Source organism: Ictalurus furcatus, chromosome 25 (assembly GCF_023375685.1).
Source record: "Ictalurus furcatus strain D&B chromosome 25, Billie_1.0, whole genome shotgun sequence".
Classification (NCBI taxonomy): domain Eukaryota; kingdom Metazoa; phylum Chordata; class Actinopteri; order Siluriformes; family Ictaluridae; genus Ictalurus; species Ictalurus furcatus.
This window is the reverse complement of record NC_071279.1, coordinates 11,658,949-11,683,276: the sequence shown is the minus strand read 5'-3', so window position 1 is coordinate 11,683,276 and position 24,328 is coordinate 11,658,949. Positions and strand designations below refer to the sequence as shown.

Here is a 24,328-nt window from a genome sequence, read left to right as displayed (position 1 = left end):
TATATCGATCATCTAAATTAAAAACATTCTTACCTTGTGTGAAAGAGGAGCAGAAGAGGAACAGCACACAAAGAGCAATAGTTTCCGTTTCCCTCATGTCTGTCTAGTAATCGATGAAAAAGTAAACTGAGCAGTAGTATGAGAAGAAGAAGAAGAAGAAGAAGAAGAAGAAGATGATGATGATGAAGATGATCAATTCTGTGCTCCTGTTAATTCAGTGAACTTCATGCAGCTCCTTCGTGAGCGCTTTACTTGCGTTCAATGAACTCAGATCCTACTTGAAGTGGAAAACAGTGAGGAACACACTCTGTTATAACTATGACACTCTGGGAACAGCTATGTGTCCATGTCAGAAGCGCGTGCGGTGCGGTTCTGTGCTCTTCACGACACTACAGCGGTCTCGCGCAATCTGTAGCTGACTCAGCCGCGTTACGCTGCTGAAATAGCGCCGGAGGGGCGGGGCTACCGGGGTCGGACACGCCCACATACAGTGACGCGACAATTCCTCGTCATGGTTTACTTGGGTCCAGTAAATATTTAAAGTGCACCTATTATGGTTTTGAAACGTGCTAAATTTTGTTTTAAAGGTCTCATACAATAGATGTACATGCATCCAAAACACTTTAATGTGCTCATAATTTAAACTGTAGCGTTACCTTTTTTCCCCCCAGTGTCACAATTGACTCGTTAAATGATCCGTTCTAAAGGATCTAAATTCTAAACTCCTCCTTTCAGAGAGCATACTCTGCTCTGATTGGTCAGATGTCCCAGTCTGTTGTGATTGGTCTACCTGTCAGATGTGTCACAAGGAAACGCCCACTACCCTAAGAAGTATCATCTCAGTCTGTTAGTGAGCAGCCAATGAAGACCAGAGGCGGGGATTTTTGTTACAAACCTGCGTAGGTTAGTACAGGAAGTAAGTGTGGAATTACTAACGACTCGTTTCAGCTGTTCAGAATCGGGTCCTTCTTTTGGGAGTCAATCACTCAATTTGTCCTTCGCTTTGATTTTTGAAACTTTACAGACGTTTTACATTCACAAACAGCCGTATAACACACTACATGAAAGGTAATATTTGTATAATAATAGAAACTTTATACTTTAAAGTATTACATGTTTATAGTGTAAAGCATCACAGGAAAACACACAAATGCATGTAATAAATGGTTTATGTAGGTAGGTAAAACCTATCACTAGGCTAAATTAAATCATGTAATTCATTCAGTTGAAAGGCCGGACACACATGACCACATGAGACAACACAGAACTAAATAATATCTACATAGATCTAAGATCTGTTAGTACTGCTGATGCTCATTGTACTCTAAAATCAATGGTAATTCTTTATGAGGCAACTACCTCTGATCATGTACCATTTGTAATGACTGTTGAGATGCAAAGTCTGCCTGAGATGAATTACGAGTTTACAAGGGCTGGTTCGGTAAAATTAGACTGGAACAAACTTATGAAAGATGATGTTCTAATATATCAGGGGAAAACTGATTCTCTTTTGATTGAGGTGGTATAACCCAGAGATGTAATTATGTGTACAGATGTGAATTGTAATGAAAGTTCTCATGGTTCAGCCTTGTGTTATGTGTATGATGATATTGTGGGAGCTGTGTATGAGGCTAGTAGACCATATTCTACACGTACTGATAAGAAATAGAATAAGAAGCCAGGGTGGGAAAAATATTATGTGTCTGGATGCTATACTGAAGCCAAGGAAGCATTTAAGGCATGGAACTTAGCACGTAGGCAAAGACAGGAGCCTCTTCTGGAACAAAAGATATTAACTAATGCTAGGTATAAAAACGCAAATCGATATGTCTGTAAACATGAACAAATGTTGAGAGCAGACTCACTGGCAGAAAATCTGCTACATAATAACGTAAATGATTTCTGGAAGGATGTAAGCACATCAAATAGGAATAATGTGATATTACCATGCTCTACAGAGGGTGTATCTGGAGCCGAGAATATAGTCGAACTGTGGAGACAACATTATTTTGCCTTGTTTAATTGTGTAATGAATGAACCGTATGAAGTAGAAAAGGTTTCCTGTATTGATATGGTGGGCATTACAACTAATGAAGTTTATAAAGCAATAATGCAGCTCTCAGATAGGAAAGCCAGTGGCTTGGATCAAATTACTGCTGAACATGTAAAGTTTGCGAGCCCTAGGGTTGAAGTTCTTCTTGTCTTTTTCTTTACTGGATTGATAATACATGGGCTGTTGCCAGAGTCTATGTTGCCGGTAGCCTTGTTGCCTGTTATCAAGGATAAACCTAGCAAGGTGGGAAGTTCGGATAACTATAGGCCTATTGCTGTAGCTACTCTGTTATCAAAAGTTTTGGAAAGAATTTTATTAGATTGATTAGGTGTATATCTTGGTACCACATATAACCAATTTGGTTTTAAGGCACAGCATAGTACTGATTTGTGTATATATGCACTTAAAGAAATAGCAGAACTGTATAAAAGACAAAATTCCTCTGTTATAATTAGCTTTATTGATGCCTCTAAGGATTTTGATATAGAGTTAATCATCACAAGACAAAGGGGTGTGCCTAACAGCATACTAAGAATTGTGGTATATTGGGACGCTTATCAGAGTATGACAATAAAATGGGGTAATAGTGTCTCAGCTCCTTTTGGAGTAGGTAATGGTCTGCGGTAGGGAGGTCTACTCTCACCAGCCGTTTTTAATGTCTATATGAATGAACTGTCAGAACAATTAAGTGACTGTAAGACTGGATGTATGCTTGGTAATATCTTAATTAGTCGTCTTATGTATGCTGGTGATTTGGTCATTTTTTTTCTCCGAGTAGTGCTGGCTTTCAACAGCTGCTAAATAAATGTTCTGATTATGGGATGAAAATATGATTAGGATGAAAATGCATTAGGACGAAATATGATTATGACAATATAATGCAAAAAAAGAGTGTTGCCATGATATGTAGAACAAACGAGGATAAGGACCTTAATTTTCCAGATGTTTATCTGTCATGGCAAGTACTAAATGTATGCACTAAAACGAAATATTTGGGGCATATTATTAATGATGAAATGTGTGTTGATGAGGTTATGTATAGGAAGCGTCGTATGTTATATGGCTAAGATAATATGTTGGTGAGAAAAGTTTATGTGTGTTCAGATCAGGTTAAGATAAACCTTTTTATTAGAGCATGCTGTACCTCTTTTTATACTGCTCCTTTGAGGGTTAAGTTTTTAAAAAAGTGAGCCTTTGTAAGCTTCAGATTGACCGCAATGACTGTATGAGGAATATATTGAAGAAACTGGGGTGGAGCAGTGCAAGTAACATATTTTGTATGTCAAGAGTAAAAACTTTTTATGGCTTTAATGAGAAACTTGATGTATAAATGTATTCGTCGGCTGGATAATTCACAGAATGATATCACTGTGCTGTTGTCAAACCTTAGGTAAAGTGTGGTGCGATACCTATGAGAAAAATATTGGTATAATTGTCTCTTTTAAATGTTTTGTATTGTATGTAATTTTGCATGTTTGTTGTATGTTTCTTTTATAATGGACCTTGAGCCTGGAAATAAAGTTGTTACAACAGAACCGCATTTGTTCATTTTCTTTTTTATCCATGATTTAAAATATGAATGAAATATGAATTCAAATTTAAATATTATCATATACATATTTTGAACAAATCAAATAATTTAACGCTACAAACACTGAACATTTGTAATAACAATATGAAAAAAATACTTTCATAAGCTAATATACGGTGGTGCTTGAACGTTTGCGAACCCATCAGAAAACTTGAGGGAAAATGATCCAGTATTGCATATCTTTTAGTGGCAAAAGTATGCGAACCTCACCTTTAAATTAACTGCTAATCCTAAGCACATACTTTTGCCACTCACAGATATGTAATACTGGATCATTTTCCTCAATAAATAAAATGACCAAGTATAATATTTTTGTTTCATTTGTTTAATTGGGTTCTCTTTATCTACTTTTAGGACTTGTGTAAAAATCTGGAATAAATCGAGTGTCCTCCACAGAGCCCTGACCTCAACACCTTTGGTTCACCTTTGGTTCACCTTTGGGATGAACTGGAATGCTGACTGCACCCCAGACCTCTTCCCACAACATCAGTACCTGTCCTCACTAATGATCTTGTAGCTCTATGAACCCAAATCCCACAGCCAAGCTCCAAAATCTAGTGGAAAGCCTTCCCAGAAGAGTGGCGCTTATTATAACCATAATGAGGGAATCAATCTGAAAAGGCATGTTCAACAAGCACATATGGAAGTAATGGTCAGTTGTCCACAAACTTTTGGCCAGGAAAAATACATGAACTTAAAATAACATGAAATTCTCTGGAAATATCACACGGGGTCACTATTAGGCTACATTAGACATATTGAGACAACAAGAACAACAACAAAAAACTCAATTTCCCAGAATGCAATAGGATGGACCATAATGAAAGCGCCTGTGTAAAAATAAGGCAGGGTTTTTAACACTACATATAAATAGGTAAATACATAGCTTAGAATTGTTTCGCAAATATCATCATTATTGGACATATAAAGCACTTGATAGGGTTTAGAAGGCATTTGTTCATACTCCATACAGTAGGGACTAGAGAGAGAGGGAGAGAGAGAGAGGTGAAGTGAAGGATGGGAGGGGGAAGCACGGGTTTTTAGAAACACTGCACCATTGAGAACAGACACATCCGGGCTTATTTTTTTATGAACATTTCATTACCTAGATAATAATGCGGAAAACTGTCCTATAATGTGGACACATGGAGACATGGTCTGGTCCAGACATTTAGAGTAGAATAGAAAAACAAAAACGCACACACAAAAAAACATGGCTGAGCAACGCTAGCTTCACACTCACTAGCTAAGACACCGCTTCGAGCCTCCTGTTCAGCTAGCTAATCTGTCTCTGGCAAAGTAACGAAAGGGAAAAAAAGGAAGAAGAATAATAGAGTAAAAGCTACGAGACTTTAAAACAAACTAACAACAACGACAGCAACCCTGAAGACGTAGCTGTGTTGAGTATCTGTCATGTTCGCCTGTTCTGAGAGCATGGAGACACCGGCTAGGACAGCAGCGAGCACCGCCGACTTCACCGTGGAGAACGTAGAGAAGGTGAGCAAACCAAAGGACATGACATAAATGCACTTTCACTCGTTCGTTTTAGACCCGTACGCACATCATGATGGAGGGGAAATATCGTCTACATCATCCTTTACCCCAAGGGACCTCAATCCTATCCATAAAGCATACCTAGAGATCATTTACAGACCTTTATAAAGAAGAAGAACCATAACTGACTCCTCAGACTGACTGACTGGATCATCTCTGCTGTACTGTGTAGATCAGGGATACCCAATCCTGCTCCTGGAGAGCCACTGTCCTGTAGAGTTTAGCTCCAACCCCAATTAAACACACCTAAACCACCTAATAAAGGTCTTGAGGATTACTAGAAACTTCCAGGCAGGTGTGTTGGACCAGGTTGGAGTTAAACTCTGCAGGAATTTGGCCGTCCAGGAGCAGGATTGGAAATCCCTGGTGTAGATCATTAGATCCTGACTGAATATTCCAGCTTGTGGAAAACCACTCAGAAAACAGAATCAGAATAAGAATTCAGAAACACAGAAATCAGAGTCACGTGTGTTTGTTTCTTTCGTTTATCCTTCATCATTTCTTTTCCCAACCAGCCATGCAGTTAAGCATTACTTGATAGTGTACTATAGTCGACAAAAACAAGGCAGAGAACAGGACACCAGGACAGGACATCCAAGTTAAAGACCAAAATATATCAATAAATACAATATGATATAAATATAACACTTTTTTTTCTTCTATCAATTTTAGTTCTGTCAAACAGGTGAGAGCAGACATTGTCAAACTATTTATGAGACTCGACATAGACATTACATTCACTTAAAAGTAGTTTAACTAACCATTTAAGTTTTCCACGTTTAGATTTAATTTTGTGGTATTTGTCATGAAGAATGATTAAAGTTATAGAGCGCGACCTTACGATCGAACCAAATATAACGTGACTAAGATTTATATCTATCCTGTATCCTGAAAAATAATTATACATGGACACTTCCTTCTAAATTTTGTTCAAATAACAACACACACACACAAAAGTCGTACTTTTCTGACCGTTTTAAACAAAATGAGCCGTTCAGGTCAACATCGAAGAATTTATTCTTGTAAGATTACAATTTAATAAATTTTTACGTGTAATTGTCCATTTTAATTCATTTGTTAGAGATGTGTAATCTGTATGGACGAGAGCGTGCTTTCTTTGTCGTGTTTTGTTTACATTGTGAGTATGTAACGCTGCCATTGTCCAGATGTGAATGCAGGTGTTTTCTAGTTAATCAGATTAAGATAAAGGCAAGAAGATGCGATCTTGGACCCTGGGCTGGACGGTGGCGTTCACGTTCTGATCTAGTGCACTGTGATCATTTCTTGAAACGCTACACGATGCAGAGACAGGGTCGACTCTAAACCGGTCTGGTGTGAGACTCAGATAGAAATAGGCTTCACAGACGAAAATGTGACGGAAAATGTTTGAATTCTGTCTGAATGTGCACGTTTGTCTCTGTCTTTACGATGTTAAATACAGGACACGGTTTAAGCTAAAGATGACACTTTCTCTCTTCAGTGTCACAGTCTGGTGTCATATTTCCATCTCTGGGAGCTGTATCCCCGATATAAAGTGCTTTGTCTTGCTACTCCAAGTTTAGGTCTGGGTGATGGACAGAATCTGAAACTTTATTACAATACAGCAGGAGGAACCGCTGCTGCATCAAGCTGTTATTCAAAAAAATCTGTATGGGTATTGAGGATTCTTCTAGAAATCAGAAGATTTAGTTGTTTAGATCCACAGCATTTTATGAGGACAGTAGGCAACGGAGGTTGAAGTTGGTGAAGATACCTGACATTTGACGCTTTTTTTCCCCCCTATTTAGACATGGTATTAATATCTGTCTTGGGTGATCAAGCCAACCCTATAATAATAATAATAATGATGATGATGTTGATATTTCTTTTATCAGCACGCTCCAACCAGCTGTGTATACGTCTCAGAATCTACCGCATGTATAAACCCCAAACTTAACATCATACAGCCTTGCTTCTCAACCTTTATGGCTCTGGGTTACTGGTCAAAAGGTCGGGGGTTCAAGCCCCAGCACCGCCAAGCTGCTACTGTTGGGCCCTTGAGCGAGGCCCTTAAATATCTCTGCAGGGAATGGCTGACCCTGCGCTGCTCTGACCCTGCGCTCTGATGTTGCGCTTCCTAACAAGCTGGGATATGTGAAGAAAAGAATTTCAGTGTGCTGTAATGTATACGTGACAAATAAAGGCTTCTTCTACAGCTTCTTAATGAAGCAGTATTACAAAAAAAGGCTAGTAATTTCTCAAAGGTTTTAAAGCGGTCTTTGTGTGATTACATTTGGCGGTCTTTTGTTGTTTGGGACGCATCGGGCCACGTGGGTGACCCAGACAATCTCCGTGAATGGATCTGGATCATAAAGGACACGTTTGACTCTGTTCAGTAATGGATTTAGCACTAGCTACCTGTGGTCTGATCAGCCGAGAAGGATGTTAATAAAAGGTCTGAACTGTGATCGGATCACAAAAAGAAGTGGTCGCTGGCGGTCTGGGACACACGAGAGTTGTTCGGGGTGGACCGATTTTTAAGTTGCAGTGCATCATCTAAATTTATGTTTGCAGCTCGCACATTATTTTGGTTTCACTCATCTCTTTTAATTGGTGCTTATAGTATTGAGCTCAGTGCAGTGCAGAGATGGAGGTGAGGTAGAGCAGCATCATATTACAAACTTTACAGTGCTACAGCGGTATGATCAGAGCTGAAAGTAGGGATGGGCGATAATAACGATAAAGCCTAGTTGATGACGTGTTTCTGTGTGCGACGGCGTGCGACCCGTTCGCAGCTCACGTGCAGAGCAAAAACAAGTACGGTGGAAGGTGGACGTGAAGCTGAGGAGGAGTTTAATCGCTAAACGAGGAGCTACCTCTACAATCTGGAACTGGTTTGGTTACAGAAAATCAGTTTTACCTTTAGATCAGTGTTTGTGTTTCTGAGGCTCTCAAGACTGCATGCTGCTATCACTTGTTAATATCGTCACTGATCTCGCTATCGCAGTAAATACCAGAAACCTATATTGTGCTATAGTTTTAAGTCCATATCGCCCATCCCTAGCTGAAAGTCTCCATGGTACAGATAAAGTGACTGTGCAGCATATATAACATGCATCGCTTTAGCTACTGTACCACTGTATTGCGTCTACATAGATGGATATAATTGTTATAATAATGGCTAAGTGTCTGTTGACTGTCGCAAGTGGTCAGTGCAAAGCGTTCGAGACGCATGAAAATACCAGTTGTGAGGGCTTTCCCTCTCCGGCTGGTTCAATCTGCAGAACGAATCTTTGCTTCTTCATCTACTGACTCTCATCTCCCCGAAGACGTAGCCATAGAAACTTTACAGCTTAAAGCTGCTAAAGAGCAAGACAGGATGATGACCCTAGTCTCTCAAAAGTAAAAAAAAATTTTTTATTAAAGTACTACAGTAACTACATATTTATTAAAGTAGTACAGTCTAGACAAACGTCCAGTACTGAGAGCAACATTGTTTTATTAAATCATTCTATCATTGTTATGGAATGTGGGTAGCTTTATAAACCATAGCAAGTCTGACAACAGAAAACAGCAACAATAATAATTATATGCTTGACCAGCTTTGCTTTTAGAGTGTATTCATCATCAGAGTCCTTGATCTGTGATTTTTCTCTCACTCTTGCTGACTCATCATTGCATTTAGTGTTCTGATTATACGCTAGTGACCTGTGAACACTCGCTGTATAGCAGCAAACCAGGTATACGGTTATACAATCCCTGTTTTATATTCCCCCCACGGATGTGAAATATACTCGCTGAAAGCCTTTGATAAATTCTCTTAACATACACAAATATATCGCTCGTGTATCAAGTAGGGATAGGTACGGAAACCCGGCATTAAACTGGGTCCCCCTTGATAAATGATGAAAGACCATAGTAACCGATAATCAGTTCTGCTTTCAGAACTGGAGAAATTAAGAAAATATTTTTCCTGTTTATTCTTGCTAAATAAACGTTATCTTGCACATTTTATCTCACCAACCGTTTCTAATTTGAGATAATATTAAGACATTCGTCTGTATTTTCGTTATTCGCAATCCAGAAGTGAGATCTCTTGTGCGCGGAGGCCGTCTGTCACACGCAACGGTGAGCACGCACACAACACGAAAGCTCCCTCTTAATACACAGAGTGACGATGTCAGAGAGAACCAAACCTTCAGAAGTGAGGTTACACTTCACTAGAGTTGATGCAGACAAAGCTCGGTGCTACAAGTGCAACAAGATTTTTGCTTGTAAGGGCAGAAACACGAGCAATCCGTCAAAGCATCTTTCAAAATCGCATTATGTGCAAACAGAGAAATGCAACGTTTTCGACTGCCTAGCTAGCTCGTCTCCGGTTCCCCATCTACGTCAGGTATGTGTGCTAGCAGCCTTCCCAAATAACAGTAACGTATAAGCATCGCATAATCGAGGTCTCTCGCGGCATCGGAACAGCGTTCATCTCCGACACCGATCCAACATCTTTTTGCTCATCAAAGTCATGTTGAATCAACGTTGTTCACACCGTTTAAAATAAATGTCAAATCGCTCTAATTGGTTTGTTTACCTCACGTTGAAATGACGTTGATTTCATTCGGGTGAAAAGGACATTCAACATATTTTTCTACTTGTTTTTAAAATCCGAAATAAATCAGTATGTAAACATTTAGGCTGTTCAATCCACATCACTTTCAGTTACTTTACAAATAGCCTATATATAAATCTTTAGAGTATTTTTTTTTACTGCAGTATATAAATCTTAAACACAAAAAAAAATGCCTTCACATTGGTGCGTTTACAAATAGGTGTATAATAATAAACTTATTTTATAAAAAAAAAAAAAGCAATATTAATTCTGTTCTCAATTTGTTTCTTTTTTTCATAAAAAACAAAAAAACACAACACTGATAAGAATACCGTTAAAGTACCGGATCGATAAGCATTATGGGTAAGAGTAGTAATACCGTTAAAACCTTAACGATACCCATCCCTAGTATCAAGTCGCCGTTCTGCTTTCGGCTCAGGAGTTGAGTAACAAGATTCCAGATTCCAAACTACAAACCAAACACAATATTTAGAGTCGATAATTCCACACACGGAAAATGATTCGCCCTCATGCGCACACGCCGAGGTTTGCGTTAGCATTGACATGTTTCAGTTAGTGAGACAGGCAGTGGGTATTGGAACTGAACAATGATCTGGTTGGAATTGAACAAATCCGGGCTTTGAAATGAGGACATATAATTGCGAAAAGCCCTTGCCGCACCAGTAAAAATGTACAGAATACCACCGTCTTGCATTAGCTTGGGGGTCTCGTGTGGCAAATGTAAGCACTTGATAATATTCTCATGCTGTCCCAGATTATGACGTCACTAATATTTGATTGTAGTTGGTGTGACCTGTTATTTAATTAATTCCAGTTAAGTGTCTGCAGTGGAATTGTTTTGGAACCGACTGTATAGTTGTTGCTGCCATCTCAGTATCTCTCTTATCTGATCTGAGAGCTGATCGCTCTCTTCTCTTTCTTAGTGTGTCTGCATATTTTGCCGTTTGTGCTGTCTCCAGTTTCACAAAGACGTGTGTGTGCATCTGCGTGCCTCTGTATCTGTGGCTCTGATGGATGCGTTGTGTATTGTTTGGGGAGAAGTAAGGGTGGCTGGTAGCGAACGGTCAGACACGGTACTGCTCAGTCCTAGCGGACGCTGGGCGATTCTGCAAAATAATTAACATTTGATTGAAATTTCCAAAATGTTCAGAAACTAACCCGTTGATCAATAGTGAAATAATTTGGACGAGTTGGCCTTTATTATCAAGCGCTCTAGCATGTACTACTTTAACTCATTTAGACGAAAAAAAACACACATAGACGAAACAAGTGGGACAGTGGTGGCTTAGCGGTAAAGGCTCTGGGTTACTGATCGGAAGGTCGGGGGTTCAAGCCCCAGCACTGCCAAGCTTCCACTGTTGGGCCCTTGAGCAAGGCCCTTAACCCTCTGTGCTCCAGGGGCACTGTATCATGGCTGAACCTGCACTCTGACCCTGCGCCCAGCTTGCTAACATGTTGGGGTATACAAAAGAAAAGAATTTCACTGTGCTCTAATGTATATGTGACCAATAAAGACTCATTATCATTATCAAACCCACATTTGTTTGTAAAGTATAGGAAGACATTACACTCTGCTGGTGGCCTCATGTGTTTTAATTCGATGCAGGGTCGATTCCCTGATTCCAGGCGTTGAAAATAAGAGTCAAACCAGGGGCGTTAGCTGGACCGTTAATCATCCGGGGCTGAGAACAGATTCTTTTCCATCGAAAAACCTTTCTAAACCTTCTCCTAAACAGACTGTTTCCATGCATTTTCTTTTTCTTGCCAGTGAGGGCTAATTGCTTGAAAGATGTGAAAATTGGACAAAAAGTTGGATATTTTTATCATAAAATTTGCCTCGGGTGTTGTTACTGTTTGCAGGACTACCGGACTGATAAAATCTAAAACCTTCTGGCTTTCTAACACAAGACTAGGCTAGTTCAGTGTCACTAGCCAAGGGGAGGCACAGCTAAGCTATCGTTGTATGGGTTTAGCTGCTACAGTGCCATGCTGAGAGTACATGATCTTTCCTTTTGCTCTAACTTGGAACTCATGTAGACTTTTACACTCGTTTTCCTGTTTCAGTTTCAACTCCTTCACTGGCAAAAATAGGCATATATACATTTTTCTTCTCACACTAACTGACTATGAGGTAGCGTTTGGAAGAATTGAGAGCTAATAAGACACGAGTGTTTCCACGTATTTTCCTGTAAACCTGTCTGATTGGTCTCGCCTCCATTCACTGAAGATATAAAATTACCACACCGCCGTCTTCTTTTACTGACGTTCAGTTACGTAGTGACAAACCGCTCCAAGTGGAGAATTACTCGGGGCTAAATTTAAAAAACAATCTTCAAATGCCCAGCCTGAGTCAAACCTCAAACAAAACAATTTGGCATCCAAGTGTTTTGGTTAGCATGACAGCCAGTGGATATTGGCCTTTATTTTGAATTTGACTGCTCAGAATTGATTGATCAATTGGTTGCACTGACATGTAGTTGCTATAGTTACTATGAACGTATGTTAGTTTGGGTGTCTAATAAATGCCATGAACTATGTCGGTAACGTCACATAAATATAAACATAAATAGCAATAATGTTGTTGTAGTTGTATTAATTGATTGAAATGCTGGTAAGAAATGTTAAATTTTTTTTTTTTTTATGATAAATATTCTCTGGTGTTTAATATAATCGCTTACAGATTTCGTGTCTGAGCTGTATTCCTAGTTGCCGGGCAGACACGTCGGTTTAAGAACAACATAAAAACCCTACTCTTTAGTGACTTGTGAATAAATGTTTTCATTTGGTATGTTTAAATCTATTTCAGCTTGCTATGATTCACATCGGTGCTTTAACTCTTGCGCATACTTGCACATCCCACAACCTGCTGCACTAAAATAACACACTGGCCAAGGCACGATGTGGCTGATGTAACTTTTCTAAAATGTCTAGACCTAGGATATAAGCTAACACTGCTGGTTACGTCATTGGTTAAACGTAGCAGGCTGGTCATTGGGCTATCGATATTAGATTAGTAGCTGGTTAACTGCATTCCCGGCCCATGCGTTATAACTGCTATAAAGCTCCAAGCTGTTGCTACAGCCAGGTGACCAAATAAAAGAGAAATAAAGTGTTTGAGTAAGTAATGAACCACAAGAACATTTTCCTCAAGGCTTTCCCCCCAGATTCTTCACGGCTCTGGAATAGTGTTTCAGACCATATTCCTCCACTTGGTATTTCGATGATGATGGTGGTGGTGGTGGTGGTGGAGTCTCCCATAACGGTCTAAAATCTCAAACGGGTTGAGATCTATTGACTGCGAAGGCATAAGATGGTTTTCACACTCCAACTATTCAGTGAGCTTTTGCACCATGTGGACGATGAATGTGACCACGTGTGTATTGATTTACAGTGTCCCTTTCTTCTAATGCTGAGGTTCCCAACCCTGGTCCCGGAGAACCTCCTGTCCTGCATGTTTGAGTGTTTTTTTGTTTGTTTGTTTGTTTGTTTATTTCTTTCTTACTCTAACACACCCAATTCACCAAATCTGCTATTTACCCGGCCTCCCTGAATTGAAACGGGTGTGTTAGAGTAGAGAAAACACTGACGTGCGGAAAATCTCTGGGGCCAAACACATTGGACCTAAAGCACGCCAGCAAAATGCTCCCAAAATCAGTACAGAGCCACCACATTTTCCATTAATTTGTCCCCTCGGTGTGTGTGTGGATACTGTATATCTATAGCTTCATCTCATGCTCTAATCTTCATTATTGCTTTTACACATTTAGGAAGCTCATTAATTAATTAAATCATGAAAGATGTGCATGTAACTGGCCCGAGGCATCGTATGTAAGGAAAAGTATTGGGTATATATTTGCATTCCCAACTATATATATTATATATGTATATATTTGTATAGCCCAACTAGTTTCTAAGTCTGTCTGACAGGACCACAATGTTCACAAGAGTGAAATGAAAATCGTTTTTCTTCCATTTATAGTTATCCTTACTCACACTCCAGCATAGTATGACTCGGCTAGAACTTGAAACACCTCCTCTGTGATGAACCGTTTACTAATATACAAGTTTCCCTCTTTCCTGAAGCAGACAATATGCTTTTCACATTTATTTAAACCAAAAAATGTGTATATATGTAGTATGAAGAAAAAGCTTTGCTTAGAGCTCTTCATTTTACCCATAAATAGACCCTGATGATGATTATCGCCTTTGCACCAGGCCTCGTAACATTAGGCAAGGTTTCTTCCTGTTTCCAATAGATTCATTCAAGCAATATCAGCCTGACAATTGGTCCATGTTGTGTAAACGATCAGATCCTGATCTGAATGACTCACTAATATTGGACAATTGTTGTGGACGTAAACATATTTACTGAGATAAAAAAGAAAGAAAAAAAAGCACTGGTCAGGGTGCAGGGCACGCTTTAGGTTTCCCAGGAGAATCTAAAAATATGATCATTCACATAAGTTAATATTGGTAAATATTAGAGATGCACCGATGTATCGGCCAATAATAATAATAGTATAAAAGCATCCGATGATCAGGGCCGATTATATCCTGTCAATCAAAAGAGGGCGGGAAAACACATGGAATTCGTGCTGTGTGTAAAGATGACGTCTCTTGTGTGGAATGATGACAAAACTGCAGTGTGTAATCTCTGTAATCTCTGCACTGCTAAAATTTTACACTGGACGCTGCAGCAGTGAAGCGGGAGTTTCAGCGTCAAGTCTAATTTATTTCCTGATTTATTTTTTTGCTGCGTTGCTCGAGCTGAATTAAAGTTCCAGTACACCACTGAAAGATTTAAATGAAGATGAGTTGACACAAAAGTCTATATTGCGCAGAAAAATATATTTGTAGAGTAGTGTATTTCATATCCAGTTAATGTTAATATATTAAAAAGTTTGTTATATATCACCAGTTTGATGTTCAGTGATGAAGTAGAAATGCTTTTGTTTGTGGTGAGTGAATGTGAGACTAACAGGAGGATTTTTACAATTCAGTCAATGTTTATGAATTAATAATTTTCAATAAGTTAATAATCTTACTTTAATCTTCAGAATTGAGTTCATGTGTTAATGTTAATTTGAGTAATGTGTTTTCTGTTTATGAGACCAGTTACTGTGAAACAACTTGTTGAAATGGAGAAAATAAAGTTTTTATTTGCATTTCTTTCAGAATTGTGGAATTAATTGTTATTCATTTATAAGAAGGCGTAAAAGGCAGAACTATCAGTAACGGTTATCGGCTGAGAAATTTAGTATCGGTGCACCTCTAGTAAATACTTTCCCATTTGTTTTTTTAGTGACTTAAATGATGTGATAGATAGAATGATAAAGTGAAGGCTGTGTGTAGAAAATAACGTGAAAACATCCTGAAGCTGTGCACTGACTTTGCCTTTTCAGATTATTGGTTTATCTTCTCATTTCCTGGTCAGTTCAGTGTCCTCACATGTTGTATTCGTTGTATGAAGTGCATCATATTTTAAATGTAGGGCTACACTTATTGAGCATTTAAAAAAAAAAAAAAACATTCAAATGCTGACTTCAAGATTTGATTATTCTATAAGGCTAAAGCTCAAGATATTCTATTCAAGGCAGTCCGTACAGGATCTCGCCGAGTTGTTTTGTGATTGTTGCGGCCAAAAAAAAAGCTTGAATTCGCAAGTTTTTTTTTGTGGCCCTTTTTTTTTTTTTTTTTTTTTTTAACAGAAAGATACGTGAATCGGCAAAATCGCATGAAAAAGTTTTGTATGCTCTTTCGCAGCGATGTTCGTCTTTTAGCTGCACTTGTGTTCGACACGCGTGAATTGAAGGGCCAAACGCGCGTCGCGATGACGTCACGTGACGCGTCTCGGCCCGGATGTGCGGAAAATCTTTTTGGAAAAATCGCAAGTTCCTGCGAATATCTCATTATCAAAATATCAAAATGAGTTTCCTTCATTTTGTGTTCATTTCTGCGATCGCAAAATCAAAAAATCCTTGAGGGACTGGCTTGCAATGGATGGACTGGTGTCTTGTCCCGGGTAGACTCCGGTTCCACTGCATCCCTAACCAGGATCATTTTTCCAGTTTATTAATAGAGTGCGTTTCCCGAAGAGGATTGAACTCGTTTGTTAAAATGGTGAAACATGGGAAATGAATGAACTCCTCTCAACTTCTCTGTTCATATAGTGTACAGTATATGTTGGAAGAGAGAGAGAGAGTGTGTGTGTGTGTGTGTGTGTGTGTGTGTGTGTGTGTGTGTGTGTGTGTTGGGGGGGAGGGGGTGTTGGAGATTAAGCTTCACTAATTATATCTTGCACAGTGTGTACTGGGAATTGGTTGTCAGTAGCAACCTGAGGTGTGTTTTTCTCTGCGCCGAATGCTCGTAAGAGTCAACAAGTACACTTTAATGTCTTCCTTCACACACAGGGGAACATGGAAATCTTGGGACAATGTGTACTCTTCAAACGAGGAGTAAAAAAACCTAAAAACAAACACCAGCAGCACTGACTGTGAATAGCAGTGGGCACTATGATGAGTTTAGAGATCAGGAACGCTTAAAATGTCTCCCTGGCGTGTTTTTTCCAGAGAGATGACGTAAACCGTGATACTGAACGCGTTTCGTCAGTCGTGCCGAAAACGCTCAGACGTGCCGTTTCACGTCGTTTTATTAACTCGGTGTTACTCTGTTCGTTAGTAGACAGACATACAAACAACCCAATAATAACCAGGTGTAGGTGGTTCTTCAACTTACGCTTCCTTCTCTTTACTGGCAGCGTGGCTGACAACACAGAGGTGTTGGGTTATGTGAAACTGCTGGATTTTATACAACAGACAGAGCACAAACAACGTTTGTTTGGGGGAAAACGTGCAAAGGCAAGGTTGATACGCCGTGGAAACTTGTTTAACCACCAAGAAAACACCCCGGCGAGGGTGCCGAAAGCCAGATAACACACTAGGGATGGGCAATATAGACTTAAAGCTATATCACAATATTGATTTCTGGTATTTATTGCGATAATGATGTCAATGACGATATTAATGTAAATATAAAATATAGTACCATGCACTACTGTTTTCAGCTACAAGTGATAGCTGTGATCTTGAGAACCTCAAACACTGATCTAAAAATAACAGAGATTTTCTACCGGTATATCGCAAACGATAAGATATCGCGCCATCCCTAGCTCGTGTGTCTGACAGAGCGCTGACGTACACAGCAACAACAAATGCATCTGAAAAAATGAAAGCGCTGGAAAGACATCACTGATCCCCGTGACATTTTTACGTGGTGAAGGATGTAATACACATGCACATCTAAAAATAGTTGATCCTTGTTCTGAGTCACAAATATTTTTCCAACATTGCCTTTCCTTAACTATGTACAGAATATAGAGAGAAGTACAATAAAAAAAAAACTAAATAATAAATACAAAGAGAAACACAAAGAGCTCATTTTCTAAAATGTTAAATAAAAATGTAAAACCAACTCAGGTAATATATTTAGTATTTAAACATGTATTTGAATACTTACTGTCAATCAGCTTTCCATTTACTGTACTAATACAGTATTAAAGTATATTAATTGTATTAGTAAAGGTGATGTATCTGTTTAGTTTAAATATGCTATCCATTCTGATTTACTTATTTATTTTTATTTTAGAAATGATTGTTACTGAGGAGTACACTTTACTCCAGTTAGTATGAAACAGTGGTGTCTGCTGTTTATTTTCTTCAAGGATGTATTTCTTTTTAAAATTCAGTACATTTTTATCCATAAGGAAACGGGTTTACTTGTAAAGACATGAAAAGAATGCCTGAAAAGATTCGGGTATTTTGCCCGATTGCCCAGCGCTCACTGTGAAGAAACGTTTGTGAATTATAGGCTTATCAATTATTGAAATCTAACGCTAGTAAAGCATCCATTGAGATTTTTTTTTTTTTTAAAAAAAGTAGTACTGCCAAATTCCAAATCAGCAATGTTTATTCATTTTATTTAATGCCATTATTCACACGGTACTCAATACATAACGCGTGACCACTACCCAATTTTTGCTTACCTAAGTGTTTGAAACATTCTTCTAAGATGATGGATATCTATGTTTCTATGCTGTGATTTTAATTATTAAAAATGTTGTCTTTTTTTTTTTTAATCCAATGGTTTGCTCAAATGAGCTTTTTTTTTGTCTGTTTGTTTGTTTCCCGTCTGCCAAACGTCACTTCCAGCACTTTTCGTCAGAAGATGTCGAATGTTAGTAGTTATCAGGCGAATAAATCAGCTTTGAGACCGACAGCTAAGGCTACTGCGCTGTCCGTCGAGCGCGCGCACCACGGGGAGTCACTGTGATTAATGACCGGGTGAGGGGGTCGAGCGTAACACAAGGACGGAGTGAGTCATCAGCGAGCACCTCTCATCTCTCGTCTCTCAAACTCGCTCTTTAATACAGAAGCTGACTCACTCCAGCCTCGCTGTCAGTCGATCAAAGTCATTCAGGACTAGCACAGAACAACATAGGTGTCGTATGTGGAGGAACCAGTGTACTACCGGTGGGTTGCCATAGTAACATGCTGAGAGGTCGCGGTAAACTGAGTCCTGTAGTCTGTAGTACGAATTTGTAATGAAGGGCAAAGTGGTTAGACAGAACTAAACATGGACTGTGTTGTGCATCCACACACACACACACACACACACACACACACACACACACACTGTTTCTTTGTTTCTTCATTCCTTTTGAATATAGGCAGTTCCAGTGTTACAGATGTCACGTGTTTGAACCAGTACTCTGTTTGTGTCTGTACAGACACGGACCGTCCACTTTAATAGGAACACCTGAACACCTGCTTATTTATGCGGGTTATCTAATCAGCCAATCATGTGGCAGTAGCACAGTGCATAGAATCATGCAGGTACGGGTCAAGAGTTTCAGTTAATGTTTACATTGAACATCAGAATGAAGAAACGGTCTGATCTCTATGACTTTAACCGTGGCATGGTGGTTAGCACCGGATTATTGGTATTATTATTATTATTATTATTATTATTATTATTATTATTGAGTATTTCAGAAACTGCTGATCTCCTGGAATTTTCACAAGCAGTCTCTAGAGATTACAGAGAACGTTGCGGAAAACAAAAAAAACATCATTGATTGAGCGACAGTTCTGTGTGTGGAAACACCATGTTGATGAGAGAGGCCAGAAGAAAATGGTCAGATTGGTTCGAGCTGCCTGGAAGGATATAGTAACTCAAATAATCACTCTTTACAACCGTGGTGAGCAGAGATGAGGTGGATGAGTTACAGCAGCAGAAGACCACATCAGGTTCCACTCCTGTCAGCCAATAACAAGAACCTAGTATATCATGGACACAGGATCACCCAAACTGGACAGTAAAGGTGTATGATGGAATAAACTTTTCTCTATAATTCCACCAGACAAGTTAAATACAGTGAAATTTAGAGAACACGAGGGAACATTTTAAAACTAGCTTTCCCATGCTCCCAGCTTGATTGATTTATTTTTTTTTCCCACGGTAAGGTTGACATTTGTGTGGAATTGCCCAATTAGCTGTTACTTGACTCCGATGGAAGATGATCGCTTTCTTTTCGGATTCAGAATATATTTCCCAAAGATGCTCTGAATAATTGAAGTGAATTTCACATATTTTCCAAAGCTCCTAATGCTACTGGTTATGCTACAAAAGAAAAGAAGAAGAAGAAAAAAATCCTTCTCGTCTGATTCATTTTCTAATCTAGTTCTGCTCATGCTGCTGGAATGACATTTTAATTGTGAACTTTAAATGTCAAACGCTTCGTTCTGCATCGTGTTGCTTAGAGTCTTTCCGTAGCTTCTGTGCTTCTCGCTAGAGTTGACCCGGCCTCCTCGCATGCTACTGGCGAAGTTAACGATTGGTTCTATGTTTGTTGAAGAGATCAGAATTACCCGTTTATGTTGCAATTAACCGTCAGTTTGGAAACTTCAGATTGTCCGATAAGTATTTCCTGGCTTTTTCTGTAAATCATCTGTAAAACATGGTCTTTTCTCGTAAGCACCTTTTGCTTTGTTTGATATTTACAAACGAGGTTTCTTTTTCATGATTCTTTCATTCATCCCAGTTTGCTTAGCTCACTTTTTTCTCTCTCTCCCTCAACTCCCATCTTTGTCACTCTCCTTCTCATCCCTCTTTGTTATGTTTCCACTCTATTTATCTGCCTCTTAAAAGGATAAATCTCAGTCTCTTATTTAAACGAATGCTCGTTGAGTTCAACTCTCAATGTTATCAGTAGTGACAGGAGAGTAGTAGCCCGATACCGGAGCCATATAATCACTTTTTTTTAACCCGCTGCCTGTTTCCTCACTGACTGCGTTTACATGGACAGCAGTAATCTAATTATTGACCTTATTCTGAATAAGACAATATTGTGATTAAGGTGTTTACATGAGTTGCTTTTAGAATATTCCTTTCATGTTCCCGTTTTACATGTTATAGAACATAGATCGATTAATGGCACACGTCATTACGTCCCCACGCCACGCCGTCCGACGTTCCCTCCAGAATTTCACGTATCGACATACAGTTCGTCTTCGTTATGGAACCGTATACAGTTATGAGTGTTTCATTTTCAATTTTACGAAAGCTTCAAGTGCAGTTAATTATTTGTCATGCTGTATGTGCAAATAGAAGACTGCTTGAAGCCGTGGGCTGCGTCCCAAATCGCATGCTTACCTACTATATAGTAGCTGAAATACACGTATCTCACCTACTATATAGTAGGTAAGTACGCGGTTTCGGAGGCAGCCGTGCTCTCTTGTTTGCCATCAGACGGTTGAGCGCTGCCGTGTGTGTACGTGTCCTGTCGCAAAATGCGGTGAAAACTCCCACACGATGTTAATAGTGTGATTAAGGTGTGTACATGTCTGTAATGCACTTCCATAATGCAACTAAAACAGGAATACTCCACATGTCTTAATTCCATTTGTGTTTGAGTATGACTTTAATCAGATTAATCAATAATCGCTGTTTACATGCTAGTTTCTTAAACAGAGTATCGTCTTAATCGGGTTAATATCAGATTATTGTTGTCCATGTAAACATACTGAATGATTCCCTTTCGTTTATTAAGAAAAAAACAATCCTACTTTTATGAAAAGAATAATTGTGCCTGATTCTTGAGGTTTGTACTTAACTCCTATCACCGTGTCTGTTCTCTCCATTTTTCTTTGTGTCTCAGGCTCTGCACCAGCTGTATTATGACCCAAACATTGAGAATAAGAACCTGGCTCAGAAGTGGCTGATGCAGGCTCAGATCTCCCCTCAGGCCTGGCAGTTCTGCTGGGCTCTGCTCAGTCCTGATAAGGTGAGAAAAGTCTGGACCACATGTATTGGTTCTCTACCAACTTGCTCTGCTGTGCTGAACTTGATCTTATTTCCACTATGGTATTGGCATCGGTTAATCATCTCAATCTGTTTACAGAATCTGCATAATGTTACATTGTGTTTAGTTTTTTTATTTAGTTCTGCCCTGAATAATCTATTTCACATAACAGATGTTTATATATAGTCCACAAGACACAGTAATAACTGAATTTACACAAATGAACCCGTTCAAAAGCATCAGTGAATGTTTGCACCTTTATACAGCAAATGAATGGCATCCGTTCAGCGCATTTAATTTGTAATTATTAGAAACGTTAAAAAAACACATCATTATACCAACGCTATTTCAGAAAAGTGTATCGCGTTATCATTCATCACGATAACCGTATTATATTGTTACATCGCCCAGCCCTAGACGAGTGCGATATTTGCTTTTATACAACAGTTCTTTAAACAAGAAAAATAATTTTGAGTCACTGGCATTTCAGACACGAATATTTAGTTTATTTAAAGAAGCCACAGCTGAATAAAGCGTTGTGTTGCCATGGTAATGCCCAGACTGACCGACAGCCTGTAGTAAGTAACGAACTGTTACTAGAAGTGGATTTTTATTTGTAGCGAACACAGATAAGCGGCGTGATGATTACAGGTACAAAGAAATGTACCAGTGATATGGTAAATATCAGCACTCTTGGAACGACGCCTGTCCAATCAGATTACTGGAACGGAACTAAGTGTTGGATTAAAAATACGTTTACACAACCAGCTAGACATTTTGTTAAGCATGCATGTTTATAGAGAGCTTGCTATTTTAAGGACTCGTCATTAACAACTGATCTCTCTAGTCTTAGCAAATTAGCTAGCTTCAGCGGTATGGCAGTTGATGATCCTAATTAAAATGTGCTGTACAGCTTTAACTCTGCCTGTAGACCCATGGCAACCACATTATTTCTGTGTCCTGCTCTGATCTGATTCAAATAAAATCCCGTTTTAGTGGATAAATGGCTTAAGTACATGCTTTTTTTTTCTTTCTTCACCTCCACCACCTTCCTTAGGTCCCAGAGATCCAGTACTTTGGTGCCAGCGCCCTACACACCAAGATCTCGCGCTATTGGGGTGACATCCCGGGCGAGCAGTACGACACCCTCAAGACGCAGCTTTTCTCCCAGATTGCCCTGTTTGCCTCAGGCTCTAAGATTGTGCTGACACGGCTGTGTGTCGCCCTGGCTTCACTGGCACTCAACACAATGCCTGAGGCGTGGCCTGGCGCTGTCTCCGAGATGGTGCGAGTCTTCCAGGAGGAAGGGAGCACTGTGGACGGGCGCGCTCGCTGCCTGGCACTGCTCGAGCTCCTCACCGTGCTGCCCGAGGAGTTCCAGACGAGCCGGCTGCCGCAGTACCGCCGGGGGCAGGTTCGGGGCGCTCTGGGTCGAGAGTGGGCATCTGTTTATCCGCTGCTTCAGCAGCTACTGCGTCAAGCTGACTCACCAGCATCGGTGAAGGCGCGTGCACTGAAGTGCCTGTCCAGCTGGGCGTTGCTGGACGTGCCGCTCAGCGAGAGCGAGGGTCTGTTGGAAGCTGGCTTTGCTGCACTTAATGATCCTGAACTGTTTGACGCTGCCGTAGAGGCCATCGTCAATGCCATCTCACAGCCTGACTCACAGAGGTGAGTCTCACACACAGGATCAGAGCCATTGCATTTCATCAGAAAGTAGCGTAATTTGCCCAGGGGGAGAAAAAGCCACTTGACTAAAAGATAGGAGGTTTTTATTCATCATTTACATTCTTTGAGTCAGTATTTACATGCTGAGGTGGAAACGAAGCAGCAAACACACATGACGATTTACAGTGTCATAAAGGACTACACATACTGGTGACCTAGCTAATAAATTTGTCATTTATCCAAACCTGGAGTGTGTGACCTCATGCTGAGAAATACCAATAATAATAATTCAATCATTCATGCTGAATTCGTAAAGGAATAATTCAAATAAAGTCTATCAGATTTGGTTGGAGAAGCTTCATCACTGGATGTTGGAGCTGAACGCATATGGCAAGACTCCCAGCAACTCCAAACAAACATGCACACTCTTACCAACACCTCAATGTGCCACACGTGTACACACACACGCGCGCACACTCTTGCTTCTCTGATCCTGGGTGAGTCAGAAAAGCAATGAAGAGAGAGAATATTTTTAGGAATGAAATGACTAAAACCTTTCTTGTTCTTTTTCAAAGAAAATTAGAGATTAGGTCTGAGTTTGGTTATAGGAGAGAGGGTTACGGTTATAGTAGCTAAGGGAGATTCAGTTAAAGTTGCAATCAAAATTATTCAACCCCCATTGCAAATCAGGTTTATTGTCAACATTTACAGACTTTCAGCTGTTTGCAATGAACAAATAAAACAAAAGCAACTGAAATACTTTCTCCAGTTTCAAAATTATTCAACCCCCTGAATAGAATCCCTCACAACAGCACAAATATGCAAAACAGGTGTTGTCTCAAACACACCTGATGAAACTAATCAAGGGCTTCATTAGTTGCACCAGGTGTGCTTGAGCTGGAACACATGAAATACCTGAACTGGCTAGGGGTAGAAAATGCATGAAATACCTGGACGAGGCAGAAAAAGGAAGCTATCAACGGCTGCAAGCAGTTTTCTGAGAATGCAGGTTGTGAAAAACCCTCGAGTGAATGCAAAAGACCTGCAGCAAGACTTGGTGGCAACAGGCACTGAGGTTTCAGTGAGCACAGTAAGGCGCGTACTAAACGCAGAAGGTTTAATTGCCAGAACTCCAAGACATACACCACTACTGACCAAAAGCCCAAGAAAAATCGCCTTAGAATCATATAAATAAACCACAGAAGTTTTGGGATTCTGTTCTGTGAAGTGATTAAACAAAACTGGAACTTTTCAGCATGATGGATCAGCTTTATGTCTGGAGGAAGAAGAATGATGAAAGAACAGTGTCCAAAGTCTGTAAATTTTGAGAATAAACCTGATTTGCAATGGGGGTTGAATCATTTTGATTGCAACTGTATTTATATTTGGTCAAAAGTGAAATCTGTATGGAAAGAGCGAATGTAGAATGTGACAAGTGCGCCGCACACACGATCACAGACCTAAGATAGGGAGTGACAAAGCAAAGCTGAAATACAGACA

The 24,328-nt window shown here is 39.6% G+C and overlaps 2 protein-coding genes across 3 annotated transcripts in view; one reads left to right on the top strand and one right to left on the bottom strand.

The window, feature by feature from the left end:
- The window catches only part of LOC128600859 (uncharacterized), a 31,772-nt gene extending 26,293 nt beyond the window's left edge, over positions 1-5,479 (bottom strand). The window contains exon 1 of one of the 2 annotated variants that reach the window (XM_053613568.1): positions 5,299-5,479. In XM_053613568.1, coding sequence (XP_053469543.1) covers positions 5,299-5,320 — 22 coding nt within the window. In that variant the 5' untranslated portion in view covers positions 5,321-5,479. Of the gene's footprint in view, positions 1-33; positions 679-5,298 lie in introns of those variants that run through there. The other variant, XM_053613567.1, reaches the window with a different exon arrangement.
- The window catches only part of ipo13b (importin 13b), a 42,884-nt gene continuing 22,759 nt past the window's right edge, over positions 4,204-24,328 (top strand). The window contains exons 1-3 of the mRNA XM_053613564.1: positions 4,204-5,141; positions 21,020-21,145; positions 22,221-22,831. Coding sequence (XP_053469539.1) covers positions 5,058-5,141; positions 21,020-21,145; positions 22,221-22,831 — 821 coding nt within the window. The 5' untranslated portion in view covers positions 4,204-5,057. The remainder of the gene's footprint in view (positions 5,142-21,019; positions 21,146-22,220; positions 22,832-24,328) is intronic.